We start from the raw sequence: 25055 nt of genomic DNA, 5'->3' as shown, positions 1-25055 counted from the left end.
CAAACATAGTAGTAATTTGAAAGAGGTGTTCTCTTGAGTTCCAGGATATGAGGTTTTGGCAGCTTTTTCTTCTGCTGCTATTCTCTGTTGTTGACTAAACTTCCCCTGTTCTGATTTTACATCTCCTTCTCTTCTGTTTTGCAAACTAATAGTTCATGGCCAATTTTTGCCTGCCACCAAAGCTTTGAACAAACAGTGTGTATAGACTGACTTTGATCTCAAATTATCTACACAGGCTAAAATAATTTTGGAAATAACAAGGAAGAGGAGCTGAAAGGGCTTTGTTGGCACTATTGTTTGTTTATACAGTTTTGTTTTATTTTAATGGAAGACAGCCTATTATATACTAATTAAGTATTCTAGGTACTATGTAATCATAAAAAGAATGATAGGGAGAGGCTTGACAATATTTGAACACATTTAAGGTTAATTGAATACATCTTGTGTTGTATTCCATAACTCCTGTATTCTTTCTAAAAACACAACCAAACTAATACGCTTGCATATATTCTTCACCTTGGTGCTAATTTAACCGATTTTTGGTCTGAGAATTGTAGCAAGGAGCTGTTTACAATCTGTGTGTAGTTCATTTCCATTTTCATCAGGGTACACACAAAGTAAGCTTCGAGCCGCCATCTGGTAATCTGTGTGAGTAGACAACATCAGTGGCAGTAAAACAGGCTGTACATGCCAAAGCTGTGGTTAGGAGCTTGGTCAGAACATGCCAACACCTGTGCAGGAGACTATTCTTATTCAGTTATATTAGATGCTCAGCGATGCTTTAGATTGTCTTAGATTTTATATCTTTTGAAACAATCCTTTTCTGTTTCTTTGGAATAAAAAGCTTGTTTTCTTAAGTAATTTAGGAATGTCAGGAAAGCTTTTAAATTGGAGACTTCAGAGCTATAAATATTTTTCCAAATATTACAAACCCTGTTCTTATTACTTTTAAATTATTTTTTTTTTTACTAATTGAATTCATTCATCATGAATTTCATGTCAGAAGTAAGTTACTGCAATAAAATTAATGAGAGGAAACAAGAAAAGGCTAACCTTTTTGTTTCTCTTCCCAAATGTTTGAATATCATTTTAATATGTCATTGGATTGTTCTAGTCAGTGTATTAATGACACAGCTGAAATTTGATTTTATTAATGCTGTCATTTTGGTGAGTCTGCATCAACTCTATTTTGGCTGTTATTTTTAGCTATGCAAGTACCTGCCTCTGTTTTAGAAATGAGAGGTTGATTTACTTATGTTTATATCCTCTTAATATACTTTAGCTACATGCCCAATACAGATAAGCCATTTACTAATGGATTTGAAGGTGTGTTTTTCTTCTCAAAATAGTGTCTATACATTTAGCAGCAATTAGTACCTAAAGCTCTGCAAGGGTGTTTAGGATCCCTGTCAGAGAAGTTAGTAGGAGTAGATGCCTAAATGCTTTTGAAAATTTAAGGCTTATATGCTGATTAGGTTGATATTGTCTAATAAATTTTCTAAGTATGCTGCGGAGAGTTAAATATCCAGCTTCGTTTTAAAGTCAGCTATCATTATATAAAGTTGTACTGCGAAGGTTAGTTTTCTGGTAATGTAGTATCTTAATAATCAGTTAAACAGATCGAATGGCTTCTTGCCACTGAGAAGGTTCCAATTTTATTCCCCTATTTTCTTTTCTCCCTTCTCTTTTCATTCTTTGCAGAGAAGAACTTGTTTTGCTGGTGATGTTTGTTTTCTGTGGGTTTAGTTGGGGGAACAGGATCACCATGGGATCAAAGTAATGCTATTCAGTGCAAGGGAAGGTGAAGCTGCCATACCGTGCGTGACGGCACAGAATCATCTCTGGTTGCTAGCTGTTAGCTTAGTATGTTACATGATATTTCATTTTCATTTTGTATTCACTGCATAGTTCGTGACGGTTTATGAGGGGAACTTCAAGTTTGAGAAGATTCTTACAGAATCCTAAAAGTCTTTCCACATCTGAGACAGAATTCTGCTGAAATTGGGGAGTGTGTAAGCTAACTGAACCAATGGTGGGAGTTTGCCTAGTTGTAGAGAGGACTTCATTCCTATATGTTCCTTCTACAGTTTTCTTCTGAACGTTACATGTTTGAGTTTTGTCTGGTCCTATTCAAATAATACACTTAGGTGTGCGTTGTTTCAGGTTTTTTGGTTTGAGAAAGCTGAAATTCTAATGTTATGATATAGGCTTATTGTTTTATAAGTCATTGCGTTTTGCCTTTCTATTGAAGTGTGCATAAAAGATACAAATATGGACACCTTATATATCAGTGCAAAAACTATATAGGTTACATATTGAGACCTTGTGTTCAGTGTCTTTTCTATAGATATTTGAATTGCTGCTCTCAGCTGTTACTTTGAAGGCTGCTTTTTGTGGTTGTTTCTTCCCCTTCCCCCCCCCGCCCCATAAGGAATATCCAGGTAATCCTGTGCTGTTTTTTCCCCATGTGCTTTATGCAGTATTTTAACTTAAATTTTTTAAGCCTTACATTTAAAAAGAAAAAAATCTGACATTTTTAAGTATTACTCTTTTGAGTTTCTGTGGTGATAGCAATATATCTTCTGCTTTGTTCTGTACGTTCTCTTTAGATTCTGAGCTAGAAGAGGAAATTTTTGGAGAGAATGTACTCATCAATTTGATAGAAGCCTCAAAAAAAAGTGTGATTAAGGCAGTATTATGGTCACAGGCACACACAAATAGTGTGAGTTTATATTATCAGTAAAACCTTGGATGAAAAAAATCCCACAGAACTTAATTTAGATGTGGAGTTAGGATCCTGCTTCTCAAACATGACTATGTAGCCTGTTTTAATTATGCTCTCACAGCATATTTTTTCTTCTTTTCATGAAAATGTGGTTGTATGCCATAGAAAGTGTTTCCCGTAGAAGTTGTCATCACTGTGTATCCTAGACATTGGTGACTATACTGAAATAGTTCAGGAATCAAGTTGAACTCTCACTTTACTGACAAGAATGAAAAGAGAGTGCTATGACCTGACTCAAAAGATAAGGCATTGAAAAACTTGAATTTCTCTATAGGGTCCCCTCAGTGCAGTAATGTGTCCGACTTTCAGTAGGAGAATTGGCACCAGTGAAAGGACTATAAGGACTTTAGATTTGCCAGTCTTTCTGGATGGTGTATTGATAATTTAATCTACAGTTGGTGTTTGTGTCAGATGTCTCTTAATTTTAAAATGTGTTTTAAATGTTTTTTGTTCTGAATAAATAAGGTATTGTTTTAAGAAGCTATTGGTCTGAAGATAATCCTGAGAGAACAGAATCAGGGATGCCGTTATCTTTTTATTGAAATTCATCACCTCTATATATTTAACATAAGGTTTTTTCAGCTCCGGGAAAAGGAAAAAAGTATGTGTTTAATTGTGGGAATGATAGAAATTGGGAGAGGAATGAGTTTTGATATGTTTTAGTAAGCATTATTTTATGTAGTTGAACTGCAATCCTGAATGTGTCATTTATTTTTCTGCATAGCATAAAAAACATGATCTCTATAATAGCTAAAAAATTGCCAGTGTGATTCCACTGAATTTCTGAGTTGAATCTGGAGGCAGAGCATTATAGAATTTTTCATCGCTTAGGGGCTGGAAGTTGGAGACTTTATTAGGATTTCCTTCGGGGCAAATACAAAGCGGGTCCAGAGATAGTCTGTGGCTGAAACATTACAGGTCTTTTATCTGATGTGCAGCAATGGCTGTGATCACATAGAAAAGATCTTTAAAAACATATTAAATGCCTTTAGTAACCGCAGTTCCTTTGAATAAAAATTGTGGGGTTTTTTTTTCCACTTTTACTGTGTGAAAGCTCTTGCCAAATATTGCCTTCGGTGCTGCCAGATTGAAGGCAGAAGCAAAACAAAACATGAAACAATTTAAGGTGTTGGTGTGACAGCTGAGGGTAGAAATGAAAGATGAAAGAATGAAATGACAGATGAGGAAGACAAGGCAGCTCTATGAGTAAGACGACTGGATCTTTGGGGAGTTTGAAATAAAAAGGTAATTTGCAACGTAATGCAGAAATTAATGTAAGCTTGGGGAAGCATAGAGGCAAACAGGTGATTGTGAATCTTGTGTTGCAGATGAAAAGTGAGCTGTAACAGTTCAACATTTGCTTGAATACCAACAAGGGGAAGTTTACAGTTGTGCACTCAAGATCAGAAAGGAGAAACTGAAGAAGACCCGCCAGCAGAAATAGATTTTATCCCGAGATCCAAAAGGTATTTTGCAGAAATGCTATTTTTCTGAAACTGATCCTGTCCTTATGTTGTTGTTTTCACTGTAAGAACACTTTGAAATAAATGCCAATTGGAGTAGGACTTTGTTGTGATTTCATCTGGGATGGAGTTGACTTTCTTACTGGCAGCTGGTATAGTGCTGTGTTTTGGGTTTGGGATGGGAATACTGTCGATGATGCACTAATATTTCTGGTTGTTGCTAAGCAATCAAGGTCTTTTCTGCTCCTCACATCGCCCTGCCAGCCAGTAGGCTGGGAGTGCACAAGAAGTTGGGAGGGGACACAGCTGGGACAGCTGACCCCACCTGACCAAAGGGATATTCTATACCATGTGATGTCATGCACAGTATATAAAGCTGGGGGAAGAAGGAGGAAGGGGGGACAGTTCGGAGTTATGGCGTTTGTCTTCCTGAGTAACCATTACACGTGATGGAGCCCTGCTTTCGTGGAGATGGCTGGACACCTGCCTGCTGATGGGAAGTGGTGAATGAATTCCTTGTTTTACTTTGCTTGCGTGTGTGGCTTTTGCTTTACTTAAACTGACTTTATGTCAACCCATGAGTTTTCCCACTTTTAGTCTTCTGATTCTCTTCCCCATCCTGCTGGGGGGGGAGTGAGCGAGTGGCTGCATGGTCCTAGTTGCTGGCTGGGGTTAAACCACGGCAGACGTAAAATGGGAAAGGTGGCACTGCAGGGGTCTCTCTGCATAACTGGAATAATTATGTTCCACATCATTTTGAACATACCATGTAAGTACCTAGGAATATGTGCAAATTAGAAAAAGAATAATAGAGTGAAAGGTTGGTAAGAACATGGCACATGTGAAGTGCAAGTAAACAAAGAATGAGTCAATCGTACAGATTATGGCTGATAAAAATAAGGGGCTAGAAATTATTATGATTTAGACTTTCAGAGTATAGAAGTAGAGTAAAAAAGCTACAGTTAAATTTGTGTGTGGAAAGGTGTAGTGGAATTTTTATGTTGTGAAAACAACAGAGAGCAAGAGGGGACTTCTGATACGGGTAGAGTATTGGCAAAAGAAATCTAATTTGCCTACTCTTATCCACTTGGGTTTACTGTAAAGAGGAATGTGTTAAAGTGGCTTGCTATCCTAAAGCTTTTACTAAAGTCATAGAGAAAGATGCCAAGAAGATGAGGTAGAAGATGGACATTTACTAAAACAAGTTATTTCATAATACAAGAGGGAGCGAAATTCAGTTTTAGACTTGATTAATTACATTTTTGTATGGGTTATTACTGTGGATAAGGGAGAGTCATATGTGATGGGGCATATTGAAAGGGAAGTAAGACATAATTTTATGACCAGAGAATGAGGGCTCAAGGGAGAATTTGAACTACTATAGTTTCTAAAGAATTGGGAAAGTTACAAGAAAAAGACTTTGCTAGAGAAGTAGGTGGAGGAAACAAAGGCAATAGTTTAAAATATAAGGAGAGTCAAAATAACAACTTGAAAGGAGGGTACTTTCCTGTTATGGGTTGAAGAACCCACAACAACTTATTGTTGTTTAGACAATTATTCTATCACCTGATGACCCCTTCCCACCCGGGAAGGAGACTTGGGGGAAAAAATAAGGAAAATAAAGGGCTGAAATGTAAACAGATTTATTAGAATAATACTAAATAATTAACATTAATAATACTAAAGAACCAATATTGACCCTGATACCAATATAAAATATGGATTATACTCAGCCAATTCTATCAGTAGGAAGCTGTGCACTCCCAGCAGTGGACAGCAAATGTCAGACACTGGAAGTGCTATGGCTTCAGGAGGATGGGAACACCTCAGGGGTCCGGCGCTGGGGCAAGAAGTTCTCGGGATTGCAGCCATCAAGGAAGAGAGAAGACTCCACAGCAAACTTTCTAATTCATATTGAATCTGATGTTTGTGGTATGAAATAATCCTGTTGGCCAGCTTGGGTCAAGTGCTCGCGTCTTCTCGTCCCTGCACCTGGCTAGCTCGAAAACACTGAGACCTTGAAACCTGCATACCATAGCTGGCTATAAAGGAAACATTTTCACAAATTCAGACACTAGAGTCTTCTTAAAATGCAGTTTTCTGTAGCATTAGAAGAGACCTTACTGAAAAGTAAAATTACTAAAGGAGAAATTAATCCTGTGTCGCTCAAACCAGGACATTTCCTAAAAAGCTGTGTGATATGCTCTGTTTGCAAAACTTATTTATTTTATTTTTTCTAAACTATTTTGTGTGCTGCTAGCTTCTGTATGATCTATGGCAGAATTCTTTGGAGTGTCCACTTCTCATCCTTTTTTTTTTTTTCTGCTATCGTCTCACTCCCCTTACATCCAGACTGCCTTTTTAATTTTTTCTAAAACTTTTTTTTATCCAGAGTTTCTCTCTAGAAATGTCCTGTGAATTAGAACAGACTGATGCAACCTGTGATCAGATAAATTTTTAATTCTTCTGGGCGGTGTTGGTTTTTATTTCTCTTTGTTGTAGCTTTCTGGTATTGTCTCTTTAAGCATTAGGCTCAAAACTGATCAGTGAATTCTGTAGGGTTTTACCCACTTGTATCTCATAAGTGGCCATATCGCTACTCTCTGAGCCCACAGAGGTATATTGACATATAGCACTCTTAAAAATTAATAAAGCTAACGCCTACATTCTTCACACTCATCCTGTGCTCTAGCTACTGATGAGTGACATTTGACACCTCCAATAAAAACCTTGAAACTATAAAGGCAGTGCCCAATCTAGGGCAGCGCCCTAGATTTAAAATGAAATGCAAGTTGTCTTGATTCTGGCTGTGGGTGAGCAGTTGAGAGCTGGTTTCAGATACTCCCTCTGACTCTGTCAGAGTGGATGGAACAGAAAACTGTTGCCTATGAAAGGCTGTTCTACACTTTGAAGAGGGAGACCAAAAAAGACAAAATCTAGTTCCATTTCAGAATTGAGTTGGTTTTGAGGGGCTAATGGTAATAAAAAGCCATCCAAACTGTTACTTGCATTCTTACTAAGGATATATGATTTTTGAATACAAAAAAAAGAATAGATCTATTGGGTAAACCATTGCTGGTTTTCAGAGTAAAACTAATTTTAGTTCCCCATGCCATCTGTCCTAACCCACATGAACAAATTACCTTTCTCTTTAGAGTACACAGACTAGGTTTCAAGAATTGAATAAAATCTTGCAGTTTTTGATATTCCCACATGAAAGCTCAGTTTTTTGATTTTGTAACTTAGAAGTCAGGTGGTGATAAACTAATTCCATTCTTTCATCTCATTATGTGCTAAGAAATTGTCTCGCTGAGATTTGCCAGCAATCTCTGGATACCTCAAGAACTATCTTTAAGATGTAAAAAGTGACTCATGAAATGGAGAACTAGAATAATACAGAGAACTAAAAAATGTACATTATTGGTACTGATACTACTACAAATTATCCCGTGATTGTAGAAGATAGATTTATCCACATAAGCAATTGTACAAAATCAACATAAATAATGTTTCTAATACGGTAGTCTGACAAGAAGCCTTAAATGCAGAATCATCAAATGTTTTCAGGGATAGTTTTTTTTCTCATAAGCTATTTAGCATTTTTATATGCGACTTGAAAAGGATCTAAAAAAAATCTAATTAGGATTTGATTCAGAGCTACTGATAAAGTTAATGGATGACACTGGAGAGGTCTTATTTCATGACGAGATGAGGTAAAGAAGGAGGGAGGTCTGGATCACTTGGTAAACTAAATAAAAATAACAAGCTACTTTCTTTTTAACTACAGTATCTTGTTCATAGACTTGTAGAATAGTTTGGGTTGGAGGGGACCTTTAAAGGTCATCTAGTCTAGCCCCCCCCTGCAATGAGCACGGACATCTTCAACTAGGTCAGGTTTAATTAAGGACTTCTTCCTCATTCACTGTGACAAAGGGAACAAAATATATTCATAATAGGACTGTTTACTTAGCAGGCAAAAGTAGAATAGGATTTAATAGATGAATATTGCATCTAAGGACATTCTGGGTTAGAAATAAAGTGTTGCTCTTTAACAGAGAATGTAGTTAGGCATTTCACAAATGCACTGTCAGTTACAGTAACTTCTTCAGTCTTGAAAAAACTGACGATTTCTAAATAATGGCTTGTTTTAAGCTATGTCTAGCTCAAGTAGGAATTAATTCAGGAAAGTGCAAGGACCTGGGTTTTACATGGTCCAAAGTAAATTACAGATGTTGTCTGGTCTGACTTTATAATCTATGTCTTGATGAATTTAGAACAGGCTGAGTTCCATGGACTTTAAGGCAGTTTTTAGCAGTTTCACTGTTGGCATGTTTGTGAAGTCAGTCTGGCAGTACCTCGCTTACCTATTCTGTAGGATCCACTTCCTGCAGTGCTGAAAATATTTAGGCTGGTTTAGAGTGATAAATAATCAGCATTATCACTATTTGATATAGTACTTGTTGCTAACAACTATTGTAATCAATTAATTAGCTTTTTATTATAAAAAATCCATTGCTCTCCAGTACTGGCAAGTTGAGTGCTTTGTACCTGCATGTCAGAGTACTCGTACAGCTTTGTTTTCATTATTTATCATTATGTGGAGCTTGGAATGACGGTTACTACCCGTCCTGAAACGGAATCACTGTGATTAAATGCAAAGGGGAGTAATATGGACATATTGCAAATAAAGGGTAATTGCAAATAAATCAATAACTAATGGTCCCTGAATGTGTTTACTAGTTCATTGTAGTGATATATGGACCCTTGTAAACCCTATGTGCCTTATAACCGTTATTGAGATGATTACAATGTGTACTTTAGTCATGTGAAAAATTAGTGTGTACTAGATGCTGAGAATATAAATGCAATTTTTGATGTTCCTGAAACTACCTTAGAAGTGGAGTATTAATTTAAGGAAAAATGAAACTTGTTTGTTAATATTTGGAAAGGTAATGAAAGTGGCAAAATCCAAAACTTATTTGAACCTCTAGCATCAATATTTGATCATTACTAGTGGCATGAGAATCTTTAGGAGAAGATATATTTTTCTTTTATGAGAAGTCCAAGATAGGGTCATGTCAAACTAAATAATCCAAAAAATTATAGTTTTCCCACACTTTTTTACAGTGTGTTAGAAATAACGTGAAAATGAATTCAGATAAACTGTACCTTGGAACATCTGTAAATGGATGTATGACCGTGTACTAGCTTCTAAGGAATTTTCTCCTCTGTTTCGGCACTGATGTTTCCGTAAAGTTTTCCACTTGCACTCGTGATGTTTTGGGGGGGTTTAGCTGGCACTTTTTCATCCTCCTGATTTTGCACAGAATTTGTAGGGACAGTGCTTAAAGTTCTGGGACCATATGCAATTGCTGCTATTTAGCTTAAATAGACAATCTATGTAAAAAATCTGTAAAATTGCTGATAACCCTGAGAAAGCTGCCTATAAAAGTAGAAGAACGTAGCAATATTTAGACAGGGTTTGAGTTTCATGGCAAATCTGTCCAATCGCTAATGTGCTAAGAAAATAGTTGTGATGAAGATCTTGCTGTTATATCAGAACTCATAGGCTTGTGATTTTGCCTTCTTGATCAACAGGAAGATACTTCTTACAAAAGACATACCATGTGTGCTGGAGGAAAGAATTAGTGAAGAAACACTTGGCAGTATTTTGTAGCATCAAAACATTTTGATAGCTGATAAAATTGATAAACGTTTTAATTCTGATTTTTTGGACTAAATTTCATAATGACTTAACAAGCCTGTGTTGGAAAAATATTATAAGTTAATTTTAATAATTATAAATCAGCATTTGACATACCAGCCTTAAGCATGACAGGGCCTGTATAGGTAGGAATTGTTTAATTTTCTATTTTGTTTAATCAGTGCTTATGTCAGGTAGCAACATTTTTTTTCAAAGAATAATTATTTTTTTTTATCTAGTTTGGAGAAAAACAACATCCACAACATGCAGCAGTACTTAAAGTTAGTAAATTCAGATTCTTCCTCTTGCTTCATGTCTTGCATACAGGTTTTATATATGGACATATAGGTATAATGTATAATATTTATATATTCTGTACATATGCAATGCATACAGTCTTTATATATAATAGCTATGATATAATTAAAGTATTAGATATTTGTTATAGAGCAATGCATTAGTCCTACTGTTGCAACAAATTAGCCTATTTCTATAAACCACATTCAGAGATATTTTGCTGCGGTCTTGCCATGTTCAAAGAACCAATGTTTGCCTATGTAAATCTCTCGTCTTCCCAGGCTACTGTTTTTCTAATGTGCATTGGGGTTGTGTAGACATGGAGGTAGATTCTGTATTATCAGGTATTCAGAGGTCCTGTCTATTCCTCAATGAATAGAAAGGGACACCCCCCACCCCCACCCCCCAAAAAAAAAAAACCCCACAAAAAAACCCCAACCAACCAACCAACCAAAAAAACCCCCCACAACACAAAAAAACCCCAAACCCCAAAAAACCCAACCAAACCAACCAAACAAAAGAACCCCAAACAGAACTGGCATGAACTGGTTGGGATGAACTTTTCAAAATTAAATATTTGAGTGGAAAGACATTATGGAAGAAATAACCTGGTAATTCCATAGAAATGTAATACTGACATTTATATTATACTGTGTAAAAAATAGTAATTTTATGTCTATAAACTGTTAGAAGTTTAAAATCAATTTGTTGCTTAGTACTTCTGATGGAAGTAGATGCAAACTAAACTCTTAAAACTATTTAAAAGCAGCTAGTTTAATTAAAAATCATTAAGGTAAAATTTGGGCCAAAAGTTTCTCTCTTGAAGGTGGTTTATGGACATAATAGCTACTTGTTAATGCTATACCTTAAGAAGGAAGCAGCTTACTGTTGGTTACTTATGCAGGCTGGTCCATTTGCTGTCGCAAATTCAGGCCACCCGGAGCTTCCACCTTTTACACTGTTCTGAAAGAGCCAAACTGTTCCTTAGCACTTGCTTCAGCCTCGTGTATAACCCAAGTTTCTTGTGATGTAAAAGGGGAAGAAACACTGTCAGCTGCTGAGAGAGGGGCCAGGGTTGATAGCACTGGTGCGACATTATCTCCTGTGGCATGGGAGATAATGTGGCAGCACCAGCAGCAGCCTGGCACCTGATGCTCACTGGTGACAGATGTGTGAGGGAGTAGATACACGTGTGAATCTTCCTGAGTAGTTTACACATGTGAATCTTCCTTACTTTCCCACTGGAGGCAAGGGAGTCTCCTGAAGTGTCAGCAAGGAGGCAGGTATGCAGTGATCATAGAATCAAGGAATCATTTAGGTTGGAAAACTGCCAAGCGCTGACACCAGGACTATATTATCAGGGACAAAGCAGCCCTTGTGGCTTATAACTTGACCCATTCCCAGGAAAGGTAAAGGGCATGGTTTGTCTTGGTGATGGCGTTGAATACATTTTGTTTTGACAGCAAAACTGCACTGTGTTAGAATGACATGCAACAAAGTATTTTTCAAATACGGAGCTTGGGTGAAATACAATTTCATTAAGCATATCAGAAAGTTGTTTTCGTTAGGTATGCTTTCTTTTTCACTATGACCTCAGGTTAGCAATACAAATATTTTTATAGCAACTTGTGTGAATTTAAGTGTGTCTATTCACATTTGTTAAATATATTTGTTCCTTTAACACTAGGTTCCCAAACAGTGGGCAGCAACCTAGCTGTTACTAACTCTCACGTGGGATCTTTAAACCAGTTTGAGTTCTGCAGTGGGAAGAATCATACATGAAGCATGGGTTTGATATAAGTTGTGATTTAATAAAAATGATACCATGGTATCCATGATCCTGTATGATACATAAATATTTATGATCTAGGGGACTTTTTATACATTTAGATCTAAATATGTGATGTTTAATAACTAATTTCTTGATTCATATGGCTGTTCCAAGGAAGCAAACAAGTATTAGACAACTTGTTTGAAGAAAGCATCTATATTTGTTAGTTGGATACTTCTGTAGTACAGAAAATTGATATTAATCACTATGAATAATTTTTTAAATGCATATAAAAAAGGCAATACTGCAACATATTTTGGAGTATGTCAGAAACCTGAAGTAACTTGATGTTTATGATATCAGCATTACCTCTTTCACATGCCTAATTGAATTGCATGGCACATGCAGCATGTGCTGCTGTAACTTAAAATATTGCTGAAGTTTAATTGCACTGTAATAAAAATTTAAATCTACAAAATAAAATTATAATTGGTAGAAGATTCTAGATTTTATTGCACCATTGTTTATTTTAACATTTATCATAAATACAGTAGCTTTTTCAAGCATAGGCCTTTTAAAAGATGGGGTAAGGAACATCTTTGGGAATAGCACATGGTTATTTGTGACTTACAAAACTATGAAAATACAGGCAACCAAATGCATGCCTTGTATCATCATAATTTATTGCAGCATTAATGTTATTTTACTTCTTCTTGGCAAATGATCAAGCTGAGTTTTGCAACATTGTTTTCACTTGTTTATGCAAGCTTACGTTATATATTTAGCTGTGCTGTACATCTATGTTGTATGAACATAGATATTGTTTTGTGCCTTGTAAAAGATTGATTATCTCTATGACATATAATACTATTTTGGTAAACAAACCGGAGCATATTCTATTATTATGCTGTGGTGATGCTATGATGACAAGAATCAGGTCAACACATTCAGAATTGCTACCAGTAAAGAAGTACTGAATTTATTCTTTCGCATGTCATGATTTTACATTCATAATTCCTGTTAATGGTAGTCAGTAGTAGATATTTAAAATCCAGGCATATCAGTACCAGTATAGACTTTGTATCTTAGAGTTGTAATATTGAATTGCATAATTTTAAATTAAGAAATTAATTTTAATTACTTATATTAAGGCAAATGCCCGCCATCAAGGAGTAGTAAATTACAAGTTGGATGATAATTATATCACTTCATTGAGACTGTAACTGAACTTATCACTCAGAATTATTACTACATTCATGTACTAGAATAATTTCACTGTGACTCCTCACCTTACTGACTCAACAGAGATTGTTGGTCATGCTAGATCCTGGAGCAGACTAGGTTAATCAGAAGAATGGGTTAAAAAAACATTTGATGAGGTAGCTGGGATGGTAGAAGTGATGGAAGAAGCTGTGTGTAGTATTTCTGCACAGCATAGATACCCTTTCTAAGAACAGATCTTCAATTAATAATTTATTTTGTGGATTGTTCCTTCTCTGGAAAAATAATCGGTTCATCTTTATGAAGCTTAAGTATTTGTATTCCATTAAGTGTGGGTACGGAGCCCCTTAAATCTACTAATCATTCTATGGTCAATCTGGAGCAAGCTCAAGGAGCCATTCTGCAGTTCTCAGCTCTTGGCCCTGAGACTCCAAGCTCTCAAGTCCTCTAAGCAGCTGTGCAACTCATTGGGCATTAGTCTCTCGTGTACAAATTATGTACATTCCCGACATTTGAGTGGCATGTTTATCCTTAACAGCATCATCCACAATGATGTTGCTTGAAACTAACAGATGTGCTTTATTTAGGTGTTTGCTGAGAAGTTTTTAAGTTTTAGCAGAAGCAAAAATGTTGTTTTCTTTCTGTAGGGTTGGGCAGTATGTTTTGCATAGAGTTTTTTCCTTTTATACTCTTATGTTCAAAATATTGGCAATGAAAGTTAAAGAAGTTGTGCTAAAAATTGGAAGTTACTGCATTTCAGTGATGGATATTTTTATAATTGCTAACTTCCTCTTATTCTTCAAGTCTCAGATTATTAATCATTGAGAAATAAGGTTTTAATAGCCACAATAAAAGAAACAAAACAAAACACTAGTGAACTGCAGCAGCTTTTGATCTTCAAATTTATCCTTTTTATTGTAGACAAATAATTTCTGTAAATTTATCAATAAGTACTAACAAGACCTCTAGTCAAAAAGGTTTCGAGTGCCTGTGATGTAGTTACACATTTATAGTAGTACTGCTTTCTGGTTTCTTTATTGCATAGGCAATGGCTGTAGGAAGACTTGATTTGGCAGACCCTTAAAACTGACATTGTCAGGAGCAGTTTCAAGTTTAAATTTACTATTAGCACCAGTTCACAAACTGAAGAGCTGCAGGAATACACTAACCCTGAACATGAAGTCAGAACAGTTTTGCCATTGCTCTTTTAATTGATCTCACTTTTACTACCTATTATGTATTATGTTCATGTTTATTTTATTTTAAAAAAGGGAAAAATTGTCAGGGTTATAAACTGAATAAGGAGGATTTATGTGGCCACAGCCTTTGTATGTGATTTTTATGGTTTTTATTAGCAAGCCAAGCAAGATGTAGTATGCAATAAAAGTTTTACTGTGTACTCCTGCTATCACTTTCAGCTTCTTTTTCTTATATTTCAGATGTTTGTAAAATAATTGTGGTCATGATTAAAATAATAAAATAACGTGCAAATGTGTTGTAGTACAGTTACTACAAACATTTTGAAATAGAGTTATTTCACTATTAAGAATCGTACAACATTGGCTACTGAATATTTTGCTGATAGCATTCTGTTCAGTGGATGCACTAAATATCTTCATCCCTTTTTTTCATAGCCTGCTGGGAAAGGATACCTATTCCTTCAATTACAGAAAACATGAGAAAGATGATAAAATCATGCTCTACTACTATATTTTATATTAATTTTCTGTCACTTTTGCAGAAAAGCACTTAATACTTATTCAATAGGTTCCTGCTTAGTATTTGGTCCTTTTGATACCACCTATATCCATTGCAATAGAACTAAGCTACTGGGCAAACAGAGTGGAGTATCAGGATTTTCATCATGGCAAAGAGGGAAACGGAAACAGGTTTGACTCTCTCTTAAAAACTTATTCTGAACCTTAAAATAAATTTAAGTAGTGTGATATAATATTGATAGTGGTCATTATTCAGATCTTTCCTCAGGAATTGTCTGATTCTTGTAAAAAAAATAAAAGTAGAGGAAAGTAAAATAACTTTTGTAAATGTACTATAGTTTGCTTTTTTAAAATGTTTTAGCTTATTTGACATACTTCAGTTTTGATAGTCTGATGATTAAGATTCATTCATTGCGAGCAATTACAGCCAAGACTATTTTCATTGTTATTTATGAATTTGTATTTTAAAATTTCTTTTGTTTACTTCCACTATTTGAATGTACAGGTTCTTAGTAATACTTAGGTAGTTTTGAAAGCTGTGATAGTTTGGACAAAAACTGAGATACAGCATAAAACTAAAGGCTTGTTGTGAAAATTATATACTTAATATGGTGTTTCTGAGTAGGACTACTGATTTCCATGGGACTGCTTTGATAATTAAGATCTAAGATATGGAAATTTCAGTATCTTGAAATTTGTTTAATCTAAAAGAAAAGAAAAAATACAAACTATATCCTCCATAATATAAGCATATCAGATTTTGGGGGAAAATTAAGCAATCAGTCATTACAATTAATTTTTTCCCTCTGTCTCTTTTATTTTGAGTAAAAAGATAATTTCAATGGTATATAAGTGTAGCTATCAGTGATTTGTACAGTACTGTTCCAAGTACAGAAAAGCAAAGATAATCCTGATTTTTGTGTGAGAATTGAGAATAGACTATTTCCTTGAAAATATTTAGTGATACAAGTCAGGATATATTGCTGAATCTTGGACGTAAATAGTAGCTATGCCCTGAGACAAACTTAATTTTCATGACTTTATTCCATTTCTGAACAAAATATCTAGTATTTGGTTTTTAAATTGAGTGTGTGGATACACCAGCACATGTGACTATGATTGTGCCCCTCGTGCATGTCTTGACTGCAGTCTTAGAATTACCTCAATAATTTTCAGATTGCAACTACTGATGATGATAGTCATCAATTTTTACAAAAAAACCCAAACAAACAAACAAAAAACCCCCCAAAAAACCAAAACAAAACAAAAACCCAAAAAAACCAAACCAAAACCAACCAAACAACAAAGATGGCTCCTTCTCCCTCGCTCAAGGACTTTGGATAACCAAATGTCATGGTTTGGGCTGGACCAGCCACTGAGTCAAGCGACAGATGCTCTCCCCCACCTCTCCTTTTAAGGAGAGGAGGGAGAGAGAGAAAGAAACTTATGAGTTTAGAAGGAACTAAACTACTTTAATGAAATATTAATAATAAAATAAAAAAAGAAAATAATGAAATATACACAAAACTGTATCAAGCTCCCAGGATGGCGTTCATGTCACCAGCAGGAACTGGGGAGGTCCCAGACTGGACCTAGTGACAGACAGGAACTGGATTTCCGGATCGGGATTCAGGATTGGGATCAAAGGCAGCTGAACAGACAGAGTCCTCCTTGGATGCTGGCCGTTGAAGAAGGAGGACTGGCCCTTTGATCCCTCAGCCTTTATACTGAGCATGAGGCAGATGGGATGGAATACCCTGTTGGTCAGTTTTGGGTCACCTGTCCTGTCTGCTCCTCCCCACAGGGGGGACCTCTCTACGCTTTTCCACTTTCGACCCTCCAGTGAGGCAGATAACAAAGTTAGCTGGTCTTGGGTGTTATAGCAATAAGTATAAGCAAGAGCCTCTCTGCATACCATGCCTTGGCAGCAACTATAAGCATAGGTATTATCACTCTGAGAGCGAACGTTGTCTGCCCAATATGCCGTTAATTTCAGTAGTTAGAAGAGGCTTAGCTAAAAAGTAAAGTTACTGAAGAGAAAAATTGATTCTCTTTTACCTCAAACCAGGACACCAAATTACTGGCCAATGATCTTTGCCTCAGTTAAGCTTCTGTTATTTTTTTAGAACTAAAGTAAAAAGGCTTGATCTTGCTTGCGGCTGCATAGTGAAGCTAGTTCTTTTCAGCTTCAATTTTTAACATCTGAGTAAGGAGAAACTTAGAACTATGTGTAATGATAATATAGACAAGGCCGAGCTGTGATTTAGATAGACTGATTTGGATGCTTTCTGTTTTGTATTAAACTATACTACATTTTTCTCAGCTGTGGGATGATTTAGATCAGTTCCACTTATCTATTCATTGCCTTCTGTATGCTTTGACAAATGAGTCTCTTGCGTCTTCCTCAAGGAAAACGAAAGCTGTAGACTTGATCCGAAGAGCCCCGCTACCAGAAGCAAAAAGGCAATCTACTGTGAAAATTCAGGACAGGAAAGAAAAGAAATATTTCTAAGAACTTTTAAGGATAAATTATCTTAATTACTTAACGATTTCCATCAAGACAAGATTTGTATCTTATTAGAACTAAGTAATGATCTGAAGATGAGTTTGGTTTACAAGCTGTGCTAGAGAATTCAGCTTAATCTGGGGTAAATCACTGAATCCTCATATAGTTCAGGTTCTTAACTTAAGGAAAAAGAAAAAAAAAAGTCTATCCCTCTTGTTTTTGTATATGAATCTGTGGGGTCTCAGGACAGGGAATGTTTTTATGAGTTCATGCAATCCTGATTTCTATAGGGCTCTCTAGGTAAATCATAAGAATCAGTAATAGATGCTTTTATTACTTGGGGGTGGGGTGTAGATGGGTTTGCACTATTAGCTTTGCCAAGGATCTAGCGTTTGAATGTCTTCCCTGTGTCTATAAAACAAATGGAGATAATGATGCTTACTCCCTTCTGCTAATGTTTTTGAGCTGTGGAAATACTACATGTAGATGAACTAAGGGTCATGGCTAACGTTTTATAAGTGGCTGGCATTCTGTTACACCTGTAACTTCAGATAACAATGATAGTGTAGTTTCTAAATGACAGTTGGGGCTGATACAATGCACCATTTGCTTTTACCCTTGTCAGTGACTGAGGACATGCATTCAGAATGGTTATGGTTCACAGAGATTCTTTCTAGGACACTATTTTGAATGTAATGTTCCTTGCCTTTGATGATAAAGTAATAGGATGTTTAATTTCACAGGCAGGAAATGCATTACTTTCTCTTTTGTACTGATGTAAGAGAAAAGCTTAATAGCTTTTCATGTTCGTCATAGCACAAATGTCTAGTACATTGCAGATACTGGAGTGAACAAAAACATAATAGATTGCTTTGGCTCCTTAGCACTCAAGACATGCATTTCTTGGATTTTGGCATGCCCGTTCCCCTTGCCTTATGCTGAAGTAGTGTCAGTCTTTGCAATCAATGTTTGTAATAAATATGTTTCACAAAGCCTTGTTATGCAAAGTCTCAACTTGTGTAATGAATTCTCTGTTACCTTAGGATTTAGCAATTGAAAATAATAGAATAAGGATTAAATAATGACACTTCATTGCTAAAACTTCTTGGGGGAGGAGAGCTATCTTTTATATTGCCATTCTTGAGCCTTTTTGTTGTAGGAAGATTTTAGGATAAAGATACCACATTTATTTCACAGTGCTGAAGATTTGTATCTGGGGGAAAAAAAAATCCATATTGACCTTTGTAATTTCATAGGCAGCTTGTTTATGTTCCTTTTGAGCAGCTCAGAACCTACATACTGAGCTATGCCTCACATAAATTGAAGTTCCGATGAAGCTTTGATAAATCAATACCATAATTACATGTTTGGGAAATACTGTGAGAGAATACCTTAAGCTGGTGTTGCTTCTAAACTCCTTGGTACCTTTCTTGAGCAGAGGATCAACTCAGCAACAGACTTGATATGTTTAAACTGTGGCTTCCACCTGGTGTGTACTGGGGAGCTATGGAAATCAACATTTCAACTGGCCATCACAAGTGATGCCAGTGTTCATGCCATTCAGACCTTGAAGTATGAACAATAGATATGAATTATCTAAGGCTGAATCTCAAGTTCTAGTAAAATAAAGGATTATCACAGCAAGGGAGGTAAAAACTCCAATTTCAGAAATACTTCATAAATTCAGTAAGAAATTATAGAAATACTAGATTTTTGTTATCCTCTTTTTACTGTATTTGTGAATTTTACAGCAATAATTTACAGCAGTATCTTCTGAAGTAGTATTTGTTTTTTTCCACTGAAAAATGCAAGACTGCAGACTCATTTTAATCACTCCCAAATGTGGAAAATGTATGGATTTTTCCTGAAACGGGCTTCAGAGGTCTGCAGGAATATTATGGCTGAAACACAATCAGAATCTGACATGTATTTCTGCAAAAATGTGTAACTTTAGCCGCAAACATTATGATGCATTCCTCGAGTAGCAATGCAAGATTACTTTAATCTTTACTTATTTGTACTTTACATATTTATTTCCTATTTCTCAATGTTTCTGATTTTGTTTAGTTTTTTTCCCCATGTAGTTAGTCTTTCTCTCCAAAACTTTCTTATGTGTGCGATAAGAAGGATTTTTAATTCTGTTAACAATTATCTTCCACATGTTTCAAATGGAATTTTAAGAATTTAGGCGTTTATTTGAGGTTGATTTTCTTTGCTTCTTAATACACCCTGAAGTACACATAAGTGGAAAACTGTATTTAGCCAAGCAGCTAATCTATGTGAAATGGCTAGTTCAATACAGAGATGTTTAGTTAGCACCTTAGTACAAGATACAGGTGTCTTGCTAATACCTGAGTTGAAACAACAAAGCATGAAGGATGTTTTTGATCATCTGCTCTTCATGATTCCTGGATTCTGTCTTCCTCTCCGGTCAGGGAAGAAAGGTAAGACTGATGTCCTATGTCAGTCACCATTCTAAGTCCCTACTGTTCCAGGGAAATTGATTCCAGTGTTCTGGGAATGTGATTTCTGAGCATCGTTAAGGCAGTTTGAAGCTAAAGTATTGCATGTCTATCAAATCTTACAAAATAATTGCATGGGATAATAATATTGAGAAGTTTTTCTGCAAACAAAACTCTGTATGTAGCTTCCTAGCTTCAAAGAGGAAACATATGGTTTAGATGAAACAAAAGTTAGCAGTGAACATCTACAGCTTCTGTCAGACCCAGTCTTACTTTTTTTAAAATCAAGTACCAAAAAATAAATAAATTAAAAACTAGATTTTGGAGTGGTTTTGTTAGGCTATGTATGTGATTGAAGCCACAGTCCACTGAAAAATATCTTTCAGGTCTTGGGTCTTTAATAGATGCACTTTTGCTGATCATTAGGTTAGCTTAATTATTTTCATAATTAAAAAGGTTTGACTCAGGTTGATAGCATCCTTATAGAACATGCAGTGTAGAGAGCTTCTGAAATGGGAGAGAAAATGATATTCCCTTGATGGTCTGTAGTTCTGAAATTTGCTCTATGCTCATTCCTACAAATTAACACAATGGCTACCATCAAGTTAAGTGCAAAACAAATCTAAAGAAAAGTTAGTGGTTCTGCCTGCCGCGTGTGTACGTTTTGAGATTAAAATGCATTGATTTTATTCCATTCTTAATCTTAGTGGTTGATGGGCATTTTGAAGAGTACGGTAATTCCAGTCTTTCCTTTAAAGCTTCTCACAGCAGGATGTTCTGAAAATGTTGCAAACGTGAATGATCAGCTAAGTCTTCAGAAAACTGTATAGTCTTTATAAGTGGTTTTGTAATGACTTCTGTAGTCCTTAAAATATATTGTGCACAGTTACACTCCTTACATTCTTTAATGACGATCTATTTTTAATAAAGCCATTTAGCTTGGTTAATTAGAGTTGGTAATAAATCTCCCGGTCTGCTGACTAATCTTAGAAAAATATCTTAGACCACACTGATTGAAAATGAGGCTGCAAGATTAACTATACATATATTTGTATTTTGGCTTTTTATCAGCATTGTACTTGCAAGAAAAGCCTTTTTAAGAATACAGAAGATCTTCCTCTCTCTGCAAGTCGTAGAGCTCACAAAAAATAGAGAAAAGCCCATGCCAGTAATCTCGCAGAGAGAGGCTGATATAAACATTCATTTCCAGTTCTAGTCCAGTGTTTTATGTCAGTATGCTGTTTATCTTACCCATTTTTTTTCCTTGAGGCTTCTTGCAACCATTGAAGCTTCTTTCTCTACAATTCAGCCCCATGTTGTGATACAGCTTCTCTTCACTGCTTGGTGTACCTGGAAGCTTTCTCGTCCTTGTCCTCAGCTTCTGAAGTCTCAGGTCAAAGTAGATCATTGTTAATCCCACCTAAACTGGTACATTCTGCTACATTGTGCTAAGCAAATGTAATTCGCTCTTGGAATTTACAAGAGAGTTTTTTCCAGCCTTTCAAAGAATATCACTGGAGCAGACTGCACAGACACAGCACAAACTCACAGATATTCTCAACTTAATACTACTTGATCATACCTGTGTAATCCCCTTTTGGGGGTATGTCAGCTGTGCTGTGAGACCAAGTGGACTGTATAGTTGTGACTGCAGACTCTGATCTGCTTCTGATCGGACTGTACAGTGACCTGCGATAGATCAGAGACTTACTCTCTGTCCAATGCTAAAAATACATGCATTTAATTTCGTCAGTTTAGCTCTGACTCCCAGTTCCATAGTAGCAAGGTTTTGTTTTGGTCTGGAGAATCCATTTTTTTATTTTAAAGCACATGGTTAACCATTAATAGTAACTTGACACTCAAATGTGGTTAATACCCTCACATGCAGATACTGACAAAAACCCCCAAACCTCTAAATATGTTCTGTATCAAGAAGTAATATCAACTCTCTTCAGTGGAGCTTATCTTTTTGAAGTCATGTTATGAGTTTTGAATACAATTGTATATGCCATTTACCTGCCTAAAATCCTGGACAACTATTTCAAGCCGATTGTAAATGATAAGTGCACATTATGATGATGTCCAAATAGCTTTTTGAAAGTAGTATGAAGTCTTTTTCTTTGATTCGAATGTCATTCTGAAGGGCTATTCTTTCTAATTTAGGAGTTTATTTCTGGGGCCCATGCTGAATAATTTCCTAGTTCCCTGTTTGGGAAAGATGATGTATGTGTTTCCTTCTATCCAGAGTCCTTCTCATGCTGCAGTCCCTTCTGCCCCTTCGCTGGCAAAGCCAGTCCTGGCTCCAGGAAGTCTGTATTCTTTCTGGTGAAGAGCCTGAAAACTCAAGTCTTCTCATGTCTGACTCGAGGTCAGTTTGAGAAGAGGATCAGTCCCCTCTATCTGATGGCACGCATGCTGATTGCCAAGTCAGTATATCTCAGCAGTAAGGTTCTTGATTCATAGCAAGAACATCTCTGCTGTGTCCAGGGGACCAGATTTTCTGCTTCTAAGCTGGTACAGTCCAGCGATAATTCTGAAGTTCTTACCCCTCTAGGCTAACTGCTGGAGCTGAAGAAAACTGGGCTAGCAGCTCAGGGTATCTTAGTATTCTGTTGGTGTTCAGTATTTTTGTATATATCAGTACATATATATGAAGGATTTGGACTTTTTTAGGAATCCATTCCTGCAGTGGATCTTAAGCATGTTATCCGTGAAGCTTTGCTGAGCAATCCACTTCGATCAACATCTGATTTCGCCTTCCGTTGTGTGAAGATGACTATATTTTTCTTGATGATTGTCACTTCTACCAAATGAGACAAATATGTATAGCATACTCTTAACTATCTATGTGGAATAGGACAACCTATCTTCAGACTTCATTCTAAATTCATGTCTAATGTATAACTAGTTTCATCTGAATTACAAAATTAACTTTCCTGTTTGTTCTTGAAGCCACAGACTTCCAGGACTGCGACCTCCTGAATGTTAGGTCTGTCTTTGTCCTTTTACGATGAGCAAAGAAGTGCCTTGAGGAAAGGACTTTGCCTCAGGTCTGTACCTGAATTTTAGAGGCGCAGATTCAAGGCAGATGCTGTCTCCCTGGGTTGCTGCTTTGGAGAGGCTGCTGAAGGGCTGCAAATCTGGAACTGACAGCTGGTGTAGTCAACTCTGTTGAACTGCATCAGCAGCTGATGTGGAAAATGTTTCCTGTGAACTGCAGCTTGGAGTTCCAGTTCCCTCTTCAACAGGTGTTACCACATTGATGAATTTTATTTGGGATCACGCGGCATGTGTGAAACTGGTCCTTCAGTCTTTATTCAGGTAGAGAAAAGGATCTTCTTATCCAAGTAATGGTGATCTTTGGGAAACGCTGCCTGGAGTTACTCACAATCAGGATCTACATATATACGTGAAGTCAAAGGACAGAAAAGGTTATTTACCTGTAGCTGCTCTCCATTGCATTGTATTGTTTATATGTGTATTGCAGCCCTCCTCTCTTTGTGTTTGTATGATTTTTCCATTTACAGTGATAGTGGAAACTGTTTCATTTAGCTGACAAATCAGTGATTACGCCACAGATTGTGCTGTGCTGAGCTTGACAGTAGGACTGAACTTTATTCTTTTAACCATCAGTATGGGAGGTATGCAAAAGAAAAATAAAGAGAAGGAAATAAAATATAAATGGAGCAATTTGGACAATGAGAGTAGTTGTTTCATTCCAAATTGAGGAGTTTTCAGGCTGCCAGTTGATGAAATTGAAAAGTTTCTAGAAGTTAACTTTTTTAATCATGAGGCAGTCTGGTGCAGGGTAGATCACTGTGGCTTAAACTGGTAGTTTGAAACTTACTGTTAAACAATTGTAAAACATTTCTTCTTTGTTTAAGGAAAAATAATTCATTTACCTGAATTTTGACTGTCTTCCTTAAAATACTTACTAAAACCACAGATTGTCCTGAATTTAATACAGAGGATTTTATACTAACAATTTTACAGCCTTCCTTTTTAAACACCGTATCTTCTTCCAGTAGCAGGAACATAAATTACATTAACAATAAAAGTATCAGGCCAAGTTTTTCTCGCTTACACCCACATCGTTACACTAACTTTGTTATGAGTATAAACGACAGCAAAAATTTATTTGGCTTTTTTACTATATCTCACCATGTCCACAGTGTACAGTTAATTCTTTCCCATTGCTGTTATGTTGAACTACATAAGTAGGTGGTTTTTGTTTTTTTCTGTTTTGGGGGAAGAAGGGGTTTGCCAGTATAAATGGTGAATTCATGTTTGGTTGCAGATAATGATTAGTAGTGTTAGCTGATCTCTTTCTAGATATTGATAAACTGTCCAGAAGTTAACTCATAGGAATATAAATTTAAAAGAACAAATTAATAAATCTTACAGTATTTAGTTGTTCACTACAGACCTCAGTCTTCCAGGTATGCCTGCACTCAGCTTTAACAATATATATCAAAATGAATAAAATCAGGACAACATTGATTTAAAAAATTGATGAAAGTTGAACAGAGGAGAAAAGTAGAGTGGAAAAATAAGACAAAATGGTGTTTTCAAAATAGTAACATAATAAGTAGTACATGGCATGAACTTACACAGCACTTCTGAGAATTAATAATTTTATTTTTTTCTCCAGGATTCAGAGTTTCCTGTTGATACTCAAGTGCATCCATACCTTGTGCACGCTAAAGAAAATACTCAACCCTTGAAATCTGGAGATTATAAACTAAGCAACATTTTAAAAGGGCACGACTTAGCAGTGAGCTGCTAGGAACCGTTAACAGTACATTAATTTTACTGTTATATACATGTTGAGTTTTATTTTTCAACAGGTCATTGAGAAACATTTGCTTTAAGTAAATTTCCAAAAAACTATTGGCAGCAGTCAGGGGGGCATTCTCTCTGAAGAATGTGAAAGTGAAAAAAATGATCATGAAATTTAGTGGGATAGTAAATACAGTAGAACACCTGGGCAGAACTGTTTACAGATTGAGATTTGCCTTTCAAGTAAGGAGGGGGGGATTTGGTTAGTAGACACAAAAAATGGGAACTAGAGATGACTATAAACTCAGGTTCCAGGAAACTGAATTATAATGCTGAATATTTTTGCAAT

The 25055-nt window shown here is 36.1% G+C and overlaps 1 protein-coding gene across 1 annotated transcript in view; it reads left to right on the top strand.

Annotated features, from left to right (window-relative positions):
* The window catches only part of SPAG16 (sperm associated antigen 16), a 326638-nt gene that overhangs the window by 42408 nt on the left and 259175 nt on the right, over window positions 1–25055 (top strand). The window contains 2 exon segments of the mRNA XM_009887597.1: window positions 23176–23248; window positions 24579–24718. Of these exon segments, the coding sequence (XP_009885899.1) occupies window positions 23176–23248; window positions 24579–24718 (213 nt within the window).

Source organism: Charadrius vociferus, unplaced genomic scaffold, assembly GCF_000708025.1.
Source record: "Charadrius vociferus isolate BGI_N301 unplaced genomic scaffold, ASM70802v2 scaffold136, whole genome shotgun sequence".
In the NCBI taxonomy this organism is placed as follows: domain Eukaryota; kingdom Metazoa; phylum Chordata; class Aves; order Charadriiformes; family Charadriidae; genus Charadrius; species Charadrius vociferus.
Note: the sequence above shows the minus strand (reverse complement) of the source record. Positions and strands in the feature narration are given on the sequence as shown.